The sequence below is a fragment of the Pavona decussata genome, unplaced genomic scaffold, assembly GCF_977016875.1.
Source record: "Pavona decussata unplaced genomic scaffold, jaPavDecu1.1 SCAFFOLD_81, whole genome shotgun sequence".
Classification (NCBI taxonomy): domain Eukaryota; kingdom Metazoa; phylum Cnidaria; class Anthozoa; order Scleractinia; family Agariciidae; genus Pavona; species Pavona decussata.
This window is the reverse complement of record NW_028145499.1, coordinates 535,446-551,990: the sequence shown is the minus strand read 5'-3', so window position 1 is coordinate 551,990 and position 16,545 is coordinate 535,446. Positions and strand designations below refer to the sequence as shown.

The following is a 16,545-nucleotide window of genomic DNA, read 5'->3' as shown; positions in this document are numbered from 1 at the left end:
TAACCAACAACCTTAGTTAATAATGATAACCATAAAACTAGAAATACGTGACTCGCAAAACCTCGCTCAGCTAGGGCTGGGTGGACAGATGATTCGAAGTGATGTTGTCTTTTGTCTTTGCTCTGTGGTTTCCGGATGTATCCTTCTTGTTCGCTGCTCGCGCTGAGTTTCGTTGTTCAATCTCCCTTGGTGAACTGTCTTGTCTCTCAGTGCGTCCTCCTGTGGTTCATTTCATTTCCATCACAATTTGGTCGTGTTTCACCATTGGTAAACATTTCTCGCTGCTCGATGAATCAACACATTCAGCCCTCAATGAATAACCATGAGTCTCGTCTGACGCCAGCCTGTCTTCCGACCTGTTGCTGCCTAGCAACCCTTCCTTTGTCTGACGTCAATTTAAACTTAGTTTGCATCGTTGCCAGGCAACAGCACGGACATCTTCAACGATATATATATAAATATATTTTTCGCTCGAATTCGCGCAGCTTTGCTCCGCTCGGCCCTTCGGCCCGACGAATTTATTAACCTCGCTACGCTCGAGCCTTTGGTTCTCACTTCCCGAGGAATGATGACTTGAATACAGTATTTCAAATAGTGATGAAGTAGAGTGTCCTTCCGTTTTTCTTTCTCTTTCTAATATTTCTTATTTTTTTCGCAACTTTTTTTGCAAAACAAATTCGAAAACAGACACAGCTGTCTTCCTCCTAACATTCAAAGAAACATCTTTGAATAGCTTCATTAAGTTAGCTAATGACAAGTTCCTGTTTGCAATGGACGAGGAAACTTTCTGGATGCGAGCTGATCGCATTTCCATTGGCTTAAAATGACAGGTACGCTAAAACTCTACTGGTGCTGAGAACAATACGTTGCTATCGACAAGCTATCTGTTTGCATTCTCCTTTTAAAAATCAACATTTGTAGCCGACGAGTTGTCGGTGCAACTACGATAGAAACAAAAGAAAATCATGGATTCCAAGCCCCAGCTTTACGTTTTTCTAACGATCTTATCTTTGAGAGTTGTTTCCGCCTGCTTCGATGGTAAGTGTCATTTCCTCAAATCCTTTGGCAGTTGTCTTGTTTTTTTTTTTTTTTTTCAGCTTCTGCCTTTTGCTCAAAAATTTTACGCAGTGATAGAATTTGCACCAACTGCGTATTTGAGAGAACAAAGCTGTGATATAGCAAAGCCTTCATGGTTAAAACAGAAATTACGTTTCAAAATTCATTACTTTTTTTTTCTTTTGAAAAGTAAAGAGTCGCGAAATATTCCAGTTTAAGAATAATATACTCGACTTTTACCCAAAATTCTGCTCAAATCGATATGGTTCAAAAACGGAATTCGTAATTATCCAGACTGTATATGGCAAGTTTTTATGTCATAATTTCAAATCTGAGTTAGCAACAAAGGTTTGTTATTTGTTTCATCTTCTCCTTTTACCAGAATGGTTGTTGAGATTATTAGCTGTTACAAAACTCACGCAATATTCTACCCGTTGGATATATTTTTTCATTTCGTATGCATATCTAGACTTATTAAAGTTTTATATTAAAATATTAATGGTACGCAAGTATCGACGATAGTGCATCCTATCTTGAAATACCTTTATTGTGAGTGTTACAAAATGTTAAGTTGACAAACAAATTCCTGCTTTTAACCTAAATTTCGTTCAAAATGAATAAGTTAAAAACATTTTCTAAAATATTCAGGAGTTCTGTTGACAGGTGGAAAAAACTCTACGACAGGTAATTGCTTATTTGGCCGTCTTCTTGACAATTAACTTTCCGTCACCACATTTTACCAATATTACCAGTATTTTGCTTTTCACCCCCAAAAAACCAAAGGCCTCAATACGGTTTTCGACGTCATTTTGACGAGCAGGCAAACACGTCTTGAAATAACAGTGTCTGTATGGAAATCCGATGTCAAATAATTTTCATAAAACATCGCTTCTAAAAAATTCATTGTCTCTTCACGATGTAGACTTCAATTAATAAACAAGCTCAGTAAAAATTTAAATTATGCTCCGAGAACTTTGCAGCTAGATTTCAACAAAACAAAACATTTTTCTTAGGTTCTTATTGCTTTGCACTCCAAAGACCCAACTGACTTTGATAGTCCATCTCACTTTAAAAAACATATTAACAAAACATGAAAAATGGAAGACATGACCTCATAGCCCTTAGCTATTTTCTTCTTTCTTATAGGGTTAGAGCACAGGGTTAAAATATATTTTAGCCCGCTGAATTCTCCATTTTAGCCCGCAAAGTAGGCCGCAATGTCCGACGAAATTATTATAATTATTGTATATCCAACAAACGCGAATAAAATAATTGTTACGTGCATGTTAAAGAAGCAAAGAAATGTTGACGAAGGCGATTTAATTTTATCTACCAATCCAAACTACCAATGCCACCTTTGCTTAAAGTAAAGCTGCGAGCCAGTCAACTCTGGAATTGCATTTTCCCAGTTATCCAGACGTTTATGTTAACTGTACACCCACAAAGATACAAATTTCAAGAAAAAAAAATAAAGAAACATTTTCTGGCCAAAATTTTATCTACCAACCCAGACTACCAATGCCACCTTTGCTTAAAGTAAAGCTGCAAACATGATTGTCAAACACTGTTGCGATATTTTTGCCAGATATAGTAACGTTAATTTATATAACAGGGGCACACAAAGGTTCGTTTTAGTGAAATTTCTTCTCGGAGGGACTTAATCGTCATTTCCTTTCCCAAAATGCCATTCCAAATTTACACCGGAGAACTAGTCCCCTTTGGTCTACACATGTTTACAGAGGCATGTGTCGTTTTAAAATGCAAAATAACGCAGCCTAGCATTATCGGAAAAATAATCTCAGCTAAAAAATCCAACCAGACCCGACGGTAATAGTTAATACAAATTTCAGCTTCACTTTACAACACACAACTAATATATTGAACCATTAGGTTTATTTTGCATACTTCGGCCGGGTACCAACGTATATGTACAATAATATGGAAAACCATATAACCACGCATAATACAGAACTGTTACATTTTCCGTAGTCGCCATCACAGCACATGAAAATAAGACATACCGAGAGCTTAGCAACCACTAACAAACATTGTTGTTAGAACGGTGCCGGAAAAAACCACGCCCACGTGCAATTACAGGCTTAAATACTCATATCACTTTACCAGTGATGCATCTTTACTAATAAAAGGGCCCAGGCCCTTACCCTGTTGCTCTAGTGCCGCAGAAATATTTAATTCCTGGCTAATTTATTGGCAATCACACGGCAGAAATTGCATATTTCAATTTCACTCCACAACAGACAACTAATATATTGAACCATTCGGTTTATTTTGCATGTTTCGGCCGGGCACCATTGTACATGTACATGTACAAAGGAAAACCACATAGAAGCCAAAGAAAGAGCTTGAAGAAGTAGACATTTTTCTTGAAGCTAAAAATCTAAATATTTGGAGACTGAAATCCTAGATGCAATATCATCTTTAACATAACCATCCTTGGCTGAAACACTCTTCCATCGCCCATGCCTCTGAAAAACACTATCGTTTACCCCGCTATTGGCAGCCTTATAAGCCTCACCCGACCTAAACGAGTGGGTGCCGTAAACAGAAGGGTAAGGTACTCCATTACGTAAACTCTTTGATAAATGATCCTGAAAGTGGAACAACTAATCGGTTTGTCTTTGCTGAGCATCTTATAAGATGACTTGGTTTTGACCAGCCGCCTGAAAATTAAATCATCTGAGTGAGGATCAATGTTCCACCTACTCAAATACTCTTGAAGAATGGAAACTGGACAAATGCTACCCCTTGATCGCGCAAGAACAACTTCATCTCCTGGTCTTAGCTGGTCAGTTTTACTCTTCTCAACCTTAATTATCTTGTGGTTTTCGAAAAACTTAATATGACTCCTTCTTATCCTTGTGACCTCCTCCGACCTAAAAAATCCTTCATAAGAAAGCACATAAAGACACATATCCCTGAGCTGAAGGGTATTGGACAAGTCAGAACCATCGATAACATCCTTGAGAATTTCAATAGACATTGGTTCTTTCCTATTACCCTTAAGTTTTTACTACCTAAAATTCTCTTAGCGGCATCCGGTACCATGCTAACTAAAGGATTACCCGTGGGGGACATAAGACCCGTTGACTCGCGGGCCCACTTAATACTATAAAAAGCGGAATCCACAGAGGCACTTAGTTAACCGCCCCAGGGGCCCCCCCTGCTGGCAAAATGGTCGTCTGGAGCCTGGAGCCTGGAGCCTGGAGCCTGGAGCCAAGGGACTGTAAATCTGGATCCTTAAACGAAGATTCTTTCCACAGACCCTCATGGAAAAACTCTATACGAAAGACAAAACAAAACAAACAGAGAAATCAGAAGCAACAAAGTAACTTTATTGTGATTACCAAATAAAAGTTAGCCGTCCCCCATTTGATACAATGGTAACAAAATGGTACAAATAATAATAAACATGAACTCAGACCATGGAGTTACAAAAGAGTCCAACTTATAATGTACCAAAGGCTCTAACCATTGCGACATACGGAGCAACAGCCGCTGTCATCAGTGCAGAATCCAGTTAGAATTCTCCTCTCAAGCAGCTTAAAACTAATGCGCAGTGCGACAACTACGAAGGACAAGTCTCTAACAACAACAGATGTCATTCTTAGCTTTACCTCTCACAAAGAGTTGCTTAAATTTGGGAAGCACAACCCAATCATGAACGTAGGTGTTCCAGTGTCGTCCATCATTGCAGAGCAATACCCCAAAATACCAAGACTTCCACATAGGAACAACAAGCGTTCCTTCCGCATAACACACTTTCATATGATCAACAACTCTCGCAACTTGCGAGACTAAAGGGAGTAACCAATTGTTTTCAAACTCCCAGTTTTGTAAAAACGCATCTACAGCCTCGGTACCTGGTTGTAAAATGTGGAATTGAAGCGGGAAAGCTTAGCATATAGCTACATGCAAATGTGTCAATGGTATCAGCAGCCCCCATCGAAAATCTATAATTTGGAAAGCATCATCATTAATTGTATAATCATCAAAATCAACAGTCCAACTTAAATGGTCAGCATATGAATTTAAATCCCTGGGAACCCACTTAATCTCGAGCGAAATTCCAAAACTAACACAAACGTAAAAAATACGAAGTGCTAGATCCTGAAACTCTGTAACCCGGCTTACTCACAGGATGAACAATGCTAACAACGTGCGTGTTATCGGTAAACCACGCAACCTGTTTACCTAAAAGACTAGGAACAAAACTGATCAAAGCTAACTCTACAGCTTTTAGCTCCCTCCATGTGGAACTTTTCTTCTTTTCAATAGTAGACCGATTTTGATGAAAAATTTAGCCTTCATTTTGAATGAAGGTTCCGCATGCGTGATCAGACGCATCAGAGTAAACTGATTTGGTTGGCTGAGACAAAGGCAGCCAAGAATAACGGCGATTAAGAGAGTCACATTCTGACTCCAAAACACTAATTCGTTACAAGCCTTCTTTGTCAATTGTACAGTAGAATTTCACGACACTTTCGTATTTACAACAGCGTACAATGACCTGGTCAAGATTCTTGTCACGCTACCTACACAAGGCGTTAATAATATAATCTGGCCTACAACAGTTGACAAATTTCTCACATTTGCAATCATAGAGTCTCCCTTGAGAACAGAATAAATATTGGCCTTTAACTTTGAAATTCTCTGTTCAGTAACAGAAATAACGCATTGATTAGTGTCTAAAACAGTACCCAGACAGGTAATAACTTGAACTGGTTCCCATATGGACTTCTCTTCATTAACAACAAAACCAAACTTTAACAAATCCGCATGAAAAGTTAAACTATTAATCTTAGCTCTCATAGTGTTTGCACCACCTCCTAACCCATCATCTAGAAAAATTACCATAGGTATGCCTTTACACCTCCATGAGGTAATTACAGGACGTAACAATTTAGTAAATAAATAGAGAGCAGAGGACAAACCAGAGGTAAAACTGCAAACTGAAAATACTTCAATACTCCATCGCCGAAATCCCAGGTGAACGCCAAAAACTCTCTGTGATCTGGAAAAATGTGTACATGGTGATAACCAGATTTAAGATAAAAATTGAACAAATAGAATCCTTAAGACATAACGTTGAGGGCCACTTTAAGATCTTCACATTTACACTGTAAATTTCTGTTTGAAAATGTACAAACTAACATGCCTTAAATCTAAAATAAGCCTTTTCTTGCCTGAAGACTGAATAGAAACTGAAAGTGGATTAATTATAGCAGGTAGATGCTCAAGAGCCTCTACACAATTTTTCCTAAGAAGATCAGAGATTCAGATTCAGAGAGTCTCAGAAACAAAACTTTTTTTCAGTGCTGAGCCATTGTTTGGGCAGACCTTAGGAGGTGGAAAATTAATGAAAGGAATTTTGTACCCATAACGTATGACGCTCAAAATAAAGCCTGAAGCACCAATTTTCTCCCATTCTTCATAAAACCTAGCTAGATTCCCGCGAACAGAACAAACCTTAGACTGGCATGAATCAAATTCACTAAGGGTCAAAGACTTAACAGTAACAAGCGACGATCTGAATCAAGAAGGTCGTCCTCAAGAACATTGCCTATATACAGTGTGTCCGGTTTAAACTGTAGATACCTAAACCCCTATATCAAATTAAAGCTTATAGAGCGGGTCATTAAACTGTACCAAGAATTTTTGAAATAGACTGAATTGTCGATTTTTTAGTGCTGTTTTCTAGAATCAATTTTTTCACTAGAAGTTAACGCTTGAAAGAGCTAAAACGCAAAGGGACTTTGTTTGTTTGCCTTCAAATTTGGACAGTAGATAGTTTAACATATAAACAGCAAAAGCAAAAACAAAAACATGCCTACGATTTTTTCCTTTCGAAATATTTTTTTCTCTGAGAGCGACTTTTGTACGATCACTCCACATTTTTTAAGTCCTATTTCGAAAATGTTTTGTAACTTCTCACTCCAATTGAATATGGCAAAACGCAGAAACGCTTTTCAAGTGCTTTGCTTCTGGAAACCGAGGAGGAAATTAAATTAGCGAAAAATCAAATTTGCTTTGACTTGCAGCTTTCAAAAGGTGATTAGGTTGCTCGCGTTTAGAGGTGAAAAATTCGCCAATTCATTTTTATTTCAAAACCCTTGGTATAGTTTGATAGCCCGCTCTGTAAACTCTAATTTGATTTATGGGTTTAGTATCAACAGTTTAAACCGCACGCGCTACATCGCTTAGACGAGGGACACCTCTAAAGGTATACAGTAACCTTAAGAGAAACGTGAAAGAATCCTGTCAAACAAACATATCAAACTTTGTGTTTAATTTTTGGCAGACAATGGCACTGGATTAACTTCCCTTTATGGGCATTTTTATTGTTTGCAGCTTTGAGGCTCTTTTGTTATTAGAACAAAAGCATGAAAGAACCGACGCTTAGCAAATTTGCGACCGCGAGATTCAAATCTTCGTTGATGACCACATGTTGACAATATCACCCTTCTCGGGGGTGGGATAAGGGAAATGTCGCTCAGAACAACGACAATTTTACCGGGGTACGGGAGGGAAAATTTGTTACATGACGCGAGGGCTGTTGACGTTTCAATGTATTTCCCTTCTTCGCGCAATCCGGCGAATGTGAACGTTCAGAAGCACGCTAAAAGGGCTAGAGTTTGTATTCTAAAATACAAATGGAAAAGCGCAAAACAATTACAAGCAAGACCCAGTCATCGGATAAGAAACTGAAAATTTATGAGAAGTAATAAGGATTTTTTTCTGGTTTGTTTAATGACCGGAAATAGGCCGGGTGCTTTTAAAGCCAAAGCCGCTGCAAGGAAGGTAGCTTACCTGCAGCAAAGAACTACCGTATATAGTTACGCCACTATCAATTATGTGCAGTAGTTCCACTAGTGTATGTATAACGTGAAGGCTTTCATGGCTGTTGCGCATTGTTTTCTCGTCTTTGTCTCTTAATCGTCAAAAACCATTAATTGACAAAAACTTTACTTTACTTTCGAAGCGCGTGCCGCCAACGTTTGTCAAGTCTTGTGGGCGACATGAATGAAATTCTAACGATGACCTTTCTTCAGCTTGTTCTGCGAATTGCCTATAGAGAAAAGTTACCGACCTATAACATTTTTTAGCGCAACTGAGCTTCTTTGAAATTCGCGCTTAGTTGACTCCATTGTTTTCTTGTTGTCATAAATGGTCAATGAGTACTAGTTATGCTAATGGTACGCGTGCACGTGACAAAAATCATTCCGCTATTGTCACTTGACAAGAACCATTTTGCTCACGCAATCAGAAGAGATCGTCGAGAAAGAAGTTTCAGTTTCTAGAAAATGTTTTCCAAGTTTAAGATAGAGAAGGCGCGAAAATTGCACCAATTGTTTCACCTTCAACAGCGATGTTTACTTAGTTCAATAGACCAAAAAACAAAAACGCGAGGCCTAACAATAGCTTAAGTAAAGCCGCCTTTTCGCGCACTCTCGACATAAAGCGATGTGTCTTCATTGTATTTCTTCCTTCCTTTTCTTTCTTTATTGAGTTGTTTTTAGCAGTGGAACAATTGGCGACAATGCCAAATCATTTAAACGTGAAAAGGGTGCAAAAGAAAACCTTGTCTTCTTGCCGATCGACAAAAGTTATGATTTCGTTCATCGTTTTCGTAGATCCAGGCGCAATTGGTTAAATAATTATTAAGCCATACACGAATTTTAAACAGAAGTCATTTTCAAGGTGAAACTGAGATAAAACGTAGCAGCCGCCCCGTTCTTATCGCTTCCAGCTACTTATCGCCACTTGCTTGCTAAAATATGAGCTAAACAAATAATACTTCCTTGACGACCAAAATAAAAGTAAAGTACAGTTTGGCTGAGTTAGGCCGAAACATGCGCGCGCGGTGCGATAAAACTTAGTCAAACCTGTTGACATACCCCCTGTAAGTTTGTTTTCGTTTCCCCAAGTAGGCTACGATTGGGAAAAAATTGTCATCAGCGACAAGGATTGACCATTTCAGCTGTAATTTTTTCAACGCATGACTCGTTTGGTTTGTCTAGGCAAGTATTTTAACACGTAGGCTTTTTGAAAACGCCCAACTACTGTGAGGACAAACGTTTTCTGATCTAGGTCCTTCCAAAAAAAAAATAATAATAATACTTTTCACTTTTTGTCTCATCAGTTTCAATTTAATTGGAATCTTTCAGGTGAATGTCGTGAATTGGCCTTCCCTTCTTTTTTCTTCTTTGCTAACAAGCGTCTGGTGAATCACAACATAACCACTGTCAAAGTCCGAGATATGAATGCTTGTGAACTGCGTTGTTACAATGAACCCAACTGCGTCAGTATTAATTTTAACTATACAGCAAGTGCCAAGGGAACATACAGATGTGACTTGAATAACGCCACTCATCGAGGACATGATGACAAGTTTGTAGACACAAAGGGCTTCTTATACCGTGGGGCAGATGTAAGTTCTTCTTCTTCTTCTTCATCACCTTTTTTTTTTCCCTTATTTTTTTCCAGGTTTTCGTACTTTGTCTTAGGAAAGTGGTCAAAACTTCTATACCCGAACAGGACCCACCGAACCACAAAATAGATGGTGGTCTCTGCTTGCACTCCCTTTCTCAACGTCAAGTGATGGTGCTTTATTGCATAGCCACCCCTCTATCCTGGGATGAGATTCAAAGCTCACTGTTTTTATTCTTTAGAGTGCTCCTCCTAAATATTTGCTCATTACAATTTTTATCGAGTAACGAGTATGGTTCATCTCTGTTAAAATTCCAATTCATACTTAATTTTTATTATTTTTTAGAGTGCTTGTGATAGGGCCCATTGCGATAACGGTGGTACCTGCCAATCTGGGTTCACAGACAAAGGATATCGGTGTTTGTGTCCGCCTGGATTTATGTCTGCACACTGCAAACAGGGTAAGGGGGGAATTTTCTCAATCATCTGGTAGTTTTCTTCTGGAAATCTAACATGTTCTTTGTAGAAACAGTAGCAAATATTGGATAATTTGCCATGCATGGAAGTAAAATATCATTGTTTTTCTGACGTGAATCAAACTAACACGCTAAAGACGCAAACAAATTCCGTCGGGCAAATTGCTCCTCCTAAAGATCTCATGATTGACAGTCTTTTTGCTTCTATTACTTTAAAAGTTTACCACAAATACGTTAACTAATTAACTAAGACCAAACCACTCATAATTCTTAACAAAAAGCAATTTAGCACAGCAATTAAAAAAAAATATATTTAATTCACTTCATTTCCTAAACGGACACTGATGGTCTACTAGTTTTCGTTTCCCTCGTTTTTCATCTATCTTCGACTGTGTTTCCCTTTATTACTGCAGATGTTAACGAATGCGCATCAGGAACACACAATTGTAGCCACTTTGCCGTATGTAACAACACCAAAGGATCATTCAATTGCACGTGCCAGCAAGGGTACACTGGCGACGGATACAACTGTTCAGGTAAAAATGGCAGGACTTTGTTTCTCTTTTTGTTATAGACTGTTTTCATTCACGTGACTACCGGCCATATTGGTTAACTGAAACAAAACAAAGTATTTGCATAAAAATAGAAGTCAATTCCCAGGGGTTTAGTTTGCATTGGGACACCAACATGGCCGCCGTAACGTCATGTGAAAACATTCTATATAAAGGATTAAAAGTCAAAACCAGCGTCCATTCCGTAACGGGCAAATGTAGCAAAGTTTGTTGTTGTTGTTGGTTTGTTTGCTTGTTTGTTTTATTTTACATAACTCACAAATTAGACAGCATCGCACCAGCTTTATTGGAGAAAACGAGCATAATGTAAAAAAAAAGCACTTCTGGAGCATAATTACAATATTTTTACACTTTGTGAATAATTAAAGCCAATATCAAATTTATCTTACATTTTTTGGTACACTGAATTAGAATAATTGCAAGCTGCATTTCCTTACTGATTTTTCAGTATTTCAGGCCTCAGTTGCTCAAGAAGCAAAAAATTTCATCCAGCGGATAGGTCCCTATAGTTTGAGTACATTTTATTCACTGGATAGTGATTATCCACTGGATAAAGTTTGCTGTTGTTATTGTTGATAGACACATCCGCTGTTTAAACAACCTGGGCCTGGGGATTACTGGTAATATTTTAGCTTGCCCACTTGCCCAGTTAATAGACCAAATTCTCTACTGCAGCCGGGCGAGCATTATCCATTTTGACAGCTATATTCGATGATCTGCAAGACAGTGCACTTTTTGATTATCCGCGAGCAAGTGTTATCCATTTAACCTCGTTTCAGATCTAGATGAATGCGTGACAGGAACACACAACTGCAGTAATGATACCGTGTGCAAGAACACCAAAGGAGAATTCAATTGCACGTGCAAAACTGAGTAGTTAGATATTTAGGCATATTGGCTCACTTTTGAAAATTTCACTGAATTCATACCTGATTCAACAATGAACTCAAAAAACATAAATCCTCGGTTTTTCAAAAACCTAAATTTTTATCCTCGGTTTCTCAAAAACCTAAATCCTCGTTTTTCATAAATGACACATAATTTGGCCCCAACTCACAAACAATCATCGATTAAATCCAACCAACTCATCAATCGCTGATTTGAATGATGAATACAATATTTTTGAACACCAATTTGGATAAAAAAATTATCTAATCTAATTTATATGAACAACCAATTTGATCATAATGATAAAACATATTTTATTCATCCAACATTTGAGAATTACGGAGCCTCAGATGATGGTTACATAATCAACCGAAAAAGATTGGAACCAAGAAAAGGATATTTGTCTGAGAACGGGTATTATATAATTTCTCCGGGACGTAACAATACATGCCCCGCTCATCGATTCGTCTATGAGGCTGTTAATCAATCAATAATTCCACCTGGAATGCAAATTCATCACATCAATTGTGACCGCCAAGACAATTCAAGTGAAAATCTTTCGTTGGTCACAGCATCTGAAAATATCAAATATATGCATCAAGCCAGAAAAGAATTTTTGAACAGCTCATACTCTGAAGAAGAATTGAGAGTTGTCAATAGATTAATGGAATTTCCACCAATGGAAGACAATGATTGTGAGTTTACAAGAACGGAAAACAAGATTATCAATAAGATGTATTATAGGTTGTGTCACAATTTGGATGACATTAATTTTCCACTGTATCGTGATTAATGATGTTGAATACAAGGCTAATTTAATCAAAATTTAGATTTGACTATGAATGATGTGGTTTTGGAAGACAGTTTTGGTACAAAGTCAATTCTTAAACTATATGAAGAGATAATTATAGTATACATTATTGGTAAAAAAAGTGAGAAAATAAAAATTAGAGAAAATATATGAGACCTCCAATTTCATGAAAATTAAATGGAATTGAAGGCCTTGATGCCATAAAAAATGAAACAAGCAAAAAGGGACCGATCCAGTATCCCATCATTGCAAAATCTGGATGTGGTTGAGACAGTTGGTTCTCATTCTACTATGACAAACCCAACAACAAAGACTATTATTCATGATGGAAAAACATATTTCTGTCATCCTGATTATGAAAATTATGGATGTTCAACTGATGGATACATAATTAATCGTAAAAGATTAATACCAAGAAAAGGAAGATTGAATCCAAATGGTTATTTGTTTACAACTGTTATATCGAATGATAATAAAATTAAAATATTTACATCTAATAGAATGATTTGGGAATCTGTTAACCAAAAAATAATCCCAGATGGTTATCAAATACATCATATCAATTGTGATAAACAAGATAACTCAATTGAGAATTTGGAGCTTGTGACCCGAAAACAAAACATGATATATGCTGGAAAACAAAGACGTGGTCAAACAATATCAAAAAAGCAAAATGTTCCAATAAAATGTGAAGTTTTTCATTATCATCATATTTATACAAACTATGGAGCTAATAAATATGGGCAAATATATAACAAAAAAACCAAGAGATGTTCAACTGGTAATCTTCAATCAACTGGTTATAGACTGATAAAATTATCACAAATTGGATTATCACATAAAATTGTTTATGTTCATAGACTTGTTTTTGAATGCATTAAAGATCAAATTCCAGAAGGTTATGAAATCAACCACATTGACTCCAATAAACAAAATAATTGTATCAATAATTTGGAATTAATGACTCATTCAGAAAATATAAAACATGCTTACAAATCTAAGAAATATAAAACAAAGATTGAAATTACAACTGATAAGCCCATTGAATCAATTAAATTGGATATTAAATTGAAGGAATCTGATGATGATTTTACAGATGAAGAAAAAAAGTCAATTAACGATAAATACAATGCAATTGTTGCAAAAATCAAAAATGGTGACTTTCCATACAAAAAACAATTACAGGAACATTTTCCAGATGTTGAATTTTGGTAATTTTTGTATATATTTCCTGTGTATACTCAAATGAGTGTATACAGGGATGAATTCCCGCAATAACAAAACAAACCCAATGCACCCGTCAGATGTGCAGCTGATATCTGACATAAACGTTGCCGCCAGTCCTCGTTTATTAGCTAATTTGGCACCAAACACAATCCACACACAAAATAACCGCAATGGAAAAAATAATCTAACATATAATATTATGAACAAATCTAATCTATCCAAATTAACGAAAAATCAGTTAATTGAATTATTATTGGAAAAACAACATCCTGTTCCAAAGCCTCGAACTAAGAAAATGGTTCCAATTCCAAAGCCTAGACAATCTGTCAAACAAATGGTAAAAGATTATGAGAATACAATCATCAAACCACCTGTTCAATTTAGAGATGGACCTCAACCTTTGCCGAGAAACAACATAATTCCATCTCCGATTCAATTGGCTGATAAACCCAAAGCTGCACCCAGAGTGAAAAAAGTATCATTTGATAATCAATTAATACCCAAAGCAGCACCAAGAATGAAGAAAATGGCTCCAGTTCCAACACAAAGAACCCAAATCACAGAAGTTGCAAGAGCATTCAAGGGATATACAAAATCTTATGAAGTAAGAATTAAAAATGAAACAGATCCTTTGATTCAAATGAGTTCAACCAGATTAGCTATTGCTCATTTTATGAAACAATTATTAACTCAAATGAAAGGAATTAAATTTATTGAAACTTTGACAATTTATTTTGAACAACAAAAAGGAAACCAAACTGTCTCCAGAATTGGATATTTTAATAGTAAACCAAAAACAATAACTAATGCCAATGATTTTCAAGAATCTTTGGATGTTAATGTTGAACAAATTATGAATGATATTCACAAATGGATTAGTGAAGGTTCAGCTTGGATAATTAAATCAATCAATGGACATTACATCAATATTATCAAATATGAGCCTCTTACTGGAAGTTCTTATATTCAACTTCCAACTGAACTTCAACATCATAAAAAAGGAATAATCAATCTCAAGAATAAAGACAATGAATGCTTTCGTTGGTGTCATGTCAGACATTTAAATCCACAAATTAAAGATCCACAAAGAATTAAGAAAACTGATAAAGCATTTGTCAAACAATTGAATTATGATAACATTGAATTCCCTGTTTCAGTCAAACATTATAACAAAGTTGAAACTCAAAACAATATCAACATCAATGTATTCGGATATGAGAACAAACAAGCTTATCCAATTTATGTGTCCAAAGAAAAGTTTGATGATGTATTGAATTTGCTGTTAATCTCAGATGATGAAAATAAACATTACTGTCTTATCAAAGATTTTAATCGATTTATGCACCACAAAACCAAATCACATCATAGAAAACATTTTTGTATGCATTGTTTGCAATGTTTTTCATCAGAACGAGTTTTAACCAAGCATAAGGAAGTATGTATTGAAATCAATGGTGAACAAGCTATCAAAATGCCCGAAGTTGGTTCCAAAATAGAATTCACAAATTATAATAAACAAATGCAAGCGCCATTCGTGATATACGCAGATTTTGAAGCAATCACTGAGCCAATTCATGGTTGTAATCAATCTAACCAACAATCTTTTACTGAAGCTTATCAAAAACACACTGATTGTGGTTATGGATACAAAGTTGTTTGCTGCTATGATGACAAATATTCCAAACCAATAAAATATTATCGTGGAGAAAAAGCTGTTTACAAATTCATGGAGGCAATGCTTGCTGAAGTCAAATACTGCAGACAAACTATTAAATACAAATTCAATAAACCATTAGTTATGTCTCCAGAAGATGAAGACAAATTCCAAAAAGCAACATCTTGTCATATTTGTGGTAAAAAATACAAGAAAACAGATAAACGTGTCAGAGATCATTGTCATATTAATGGCGAATTCCGTGGCTCAGCCCATAATCAATGTAATAGGGATTTTACAATATCCGACAAAATTCCTGTCATTTTCCATAATTTGAAAGGATATGATAGTCATTTTATAATGCAAGAAATTGGAAAAATTATTGAAAATAATACATATGTGGATAGAAAAGGTGAAACCAGACAACACAAAATTAATGTAATCCCAAATAATATGGAGAAATACATGGCCTTCATGTTGGGTTATAATTTAGTATTCATTGATAGTCTTCAGTTTATGAATCAATCATTGGCAAATCTTGTCAAAAATCTTCCAGAAGATGCATTCAAATACACCAATGAAGTCTTCAAAGATGAAAAATTACGATTGATGAAACAAAAAGGAGTTTATCCGTACGATTATATGAGTAAGTTTGACAAGTTCAATGATACAAAACTACCAACCAAAGATGAATTTTACAGTCAACTAAACAATGAACATATTACTGATGATGAATACAAACATGCACAAAATGTTTGGAATACATTTGGATTGAAAACAATGGGTGAATACCATGATTTGTATCTCAAATCTGATGTTCTGCTGTTGGCTGATGTATTTGAAAATTTTAGGAAAACATGTTTGGAATTTTATAGATTGGATCCCTGTCATTATTACACATCTCCGGGATTATCATGGGATGCAATGTTGAAAATGACTTAAGTCCAACTTGAATTAATCAGTGATGTTGATATGTATCAATTCATTGAAAAAGGAATGCGTGGTGGAATCAGTTATATTGCCAACAGATACGGCAAGGCAAACAACAAATACATGCAAAATTGGAAACAAAATGAAGCCAGCAAATATCTTATGTATTTGGATGCAAACAATCTTTATGGATGGGCAATGTCACAATATCTTCCAACAAGTAACTTCAAATGGTTGAAAAAACAACAAATTAAACAAATCAATTGGAAAACAGTTCCTGCAAATAATGAAACTGGGTATTTATTGGAAGTTGATTTGGAATATCCCAATGAATTACATGATTTACACAACGATTATCCATGTGCTGCTGAACAAATCAAAGTAACACAAGATATGCTGTCAGATTATTGTAAAAGAATTGCAGATAAATTTGGAATCAAAAGTGGAGAAGTATCCAAGCTGATTCCAACATTGGCCAACAAA

The 16,545-nt window shown here is 36.1% G+C and overlaps 1 protein-coding gene across 2 annotated transcripts in view; it reads left to right on the top strand.

Annotated features, from left to right (window-relative positions):
- Positions 1 to 879: 879 nt before the first annotated feature.
- The window catches only part of LOC146476074 (microfibril-associated glycoprotein 4-like), a 140,902-nt gene continuing 125,236 nt past the window's right edge, over positions 880 to 16,545 (top strand). For both annotated transcript variants that reach the window (XM_085115011.1, XM_085115010.1), the window contains exons 1-4: positions 880 to 1,038; positions 9,243 to 9,505; positions 9,851 to 9,965; positions 10,394 to 10,516. In XM_085115011.1, coding sequence (XP_084971137.1) covers positions 966 to 1,038; positions 9,243 to 9,505; positions 9,851 to 9,965; positions 10,394 to 10,516 — 574 coding nt within the window. In that variant the 5' untranslated portion in view covers positions 880 to 965. The remainder of the gene's footprint in view (positions 1,039 to 9,242; positions 9,506 to 9,850; positions 9,966 to 10,393; positions 10,517 to 16,545) is intronic.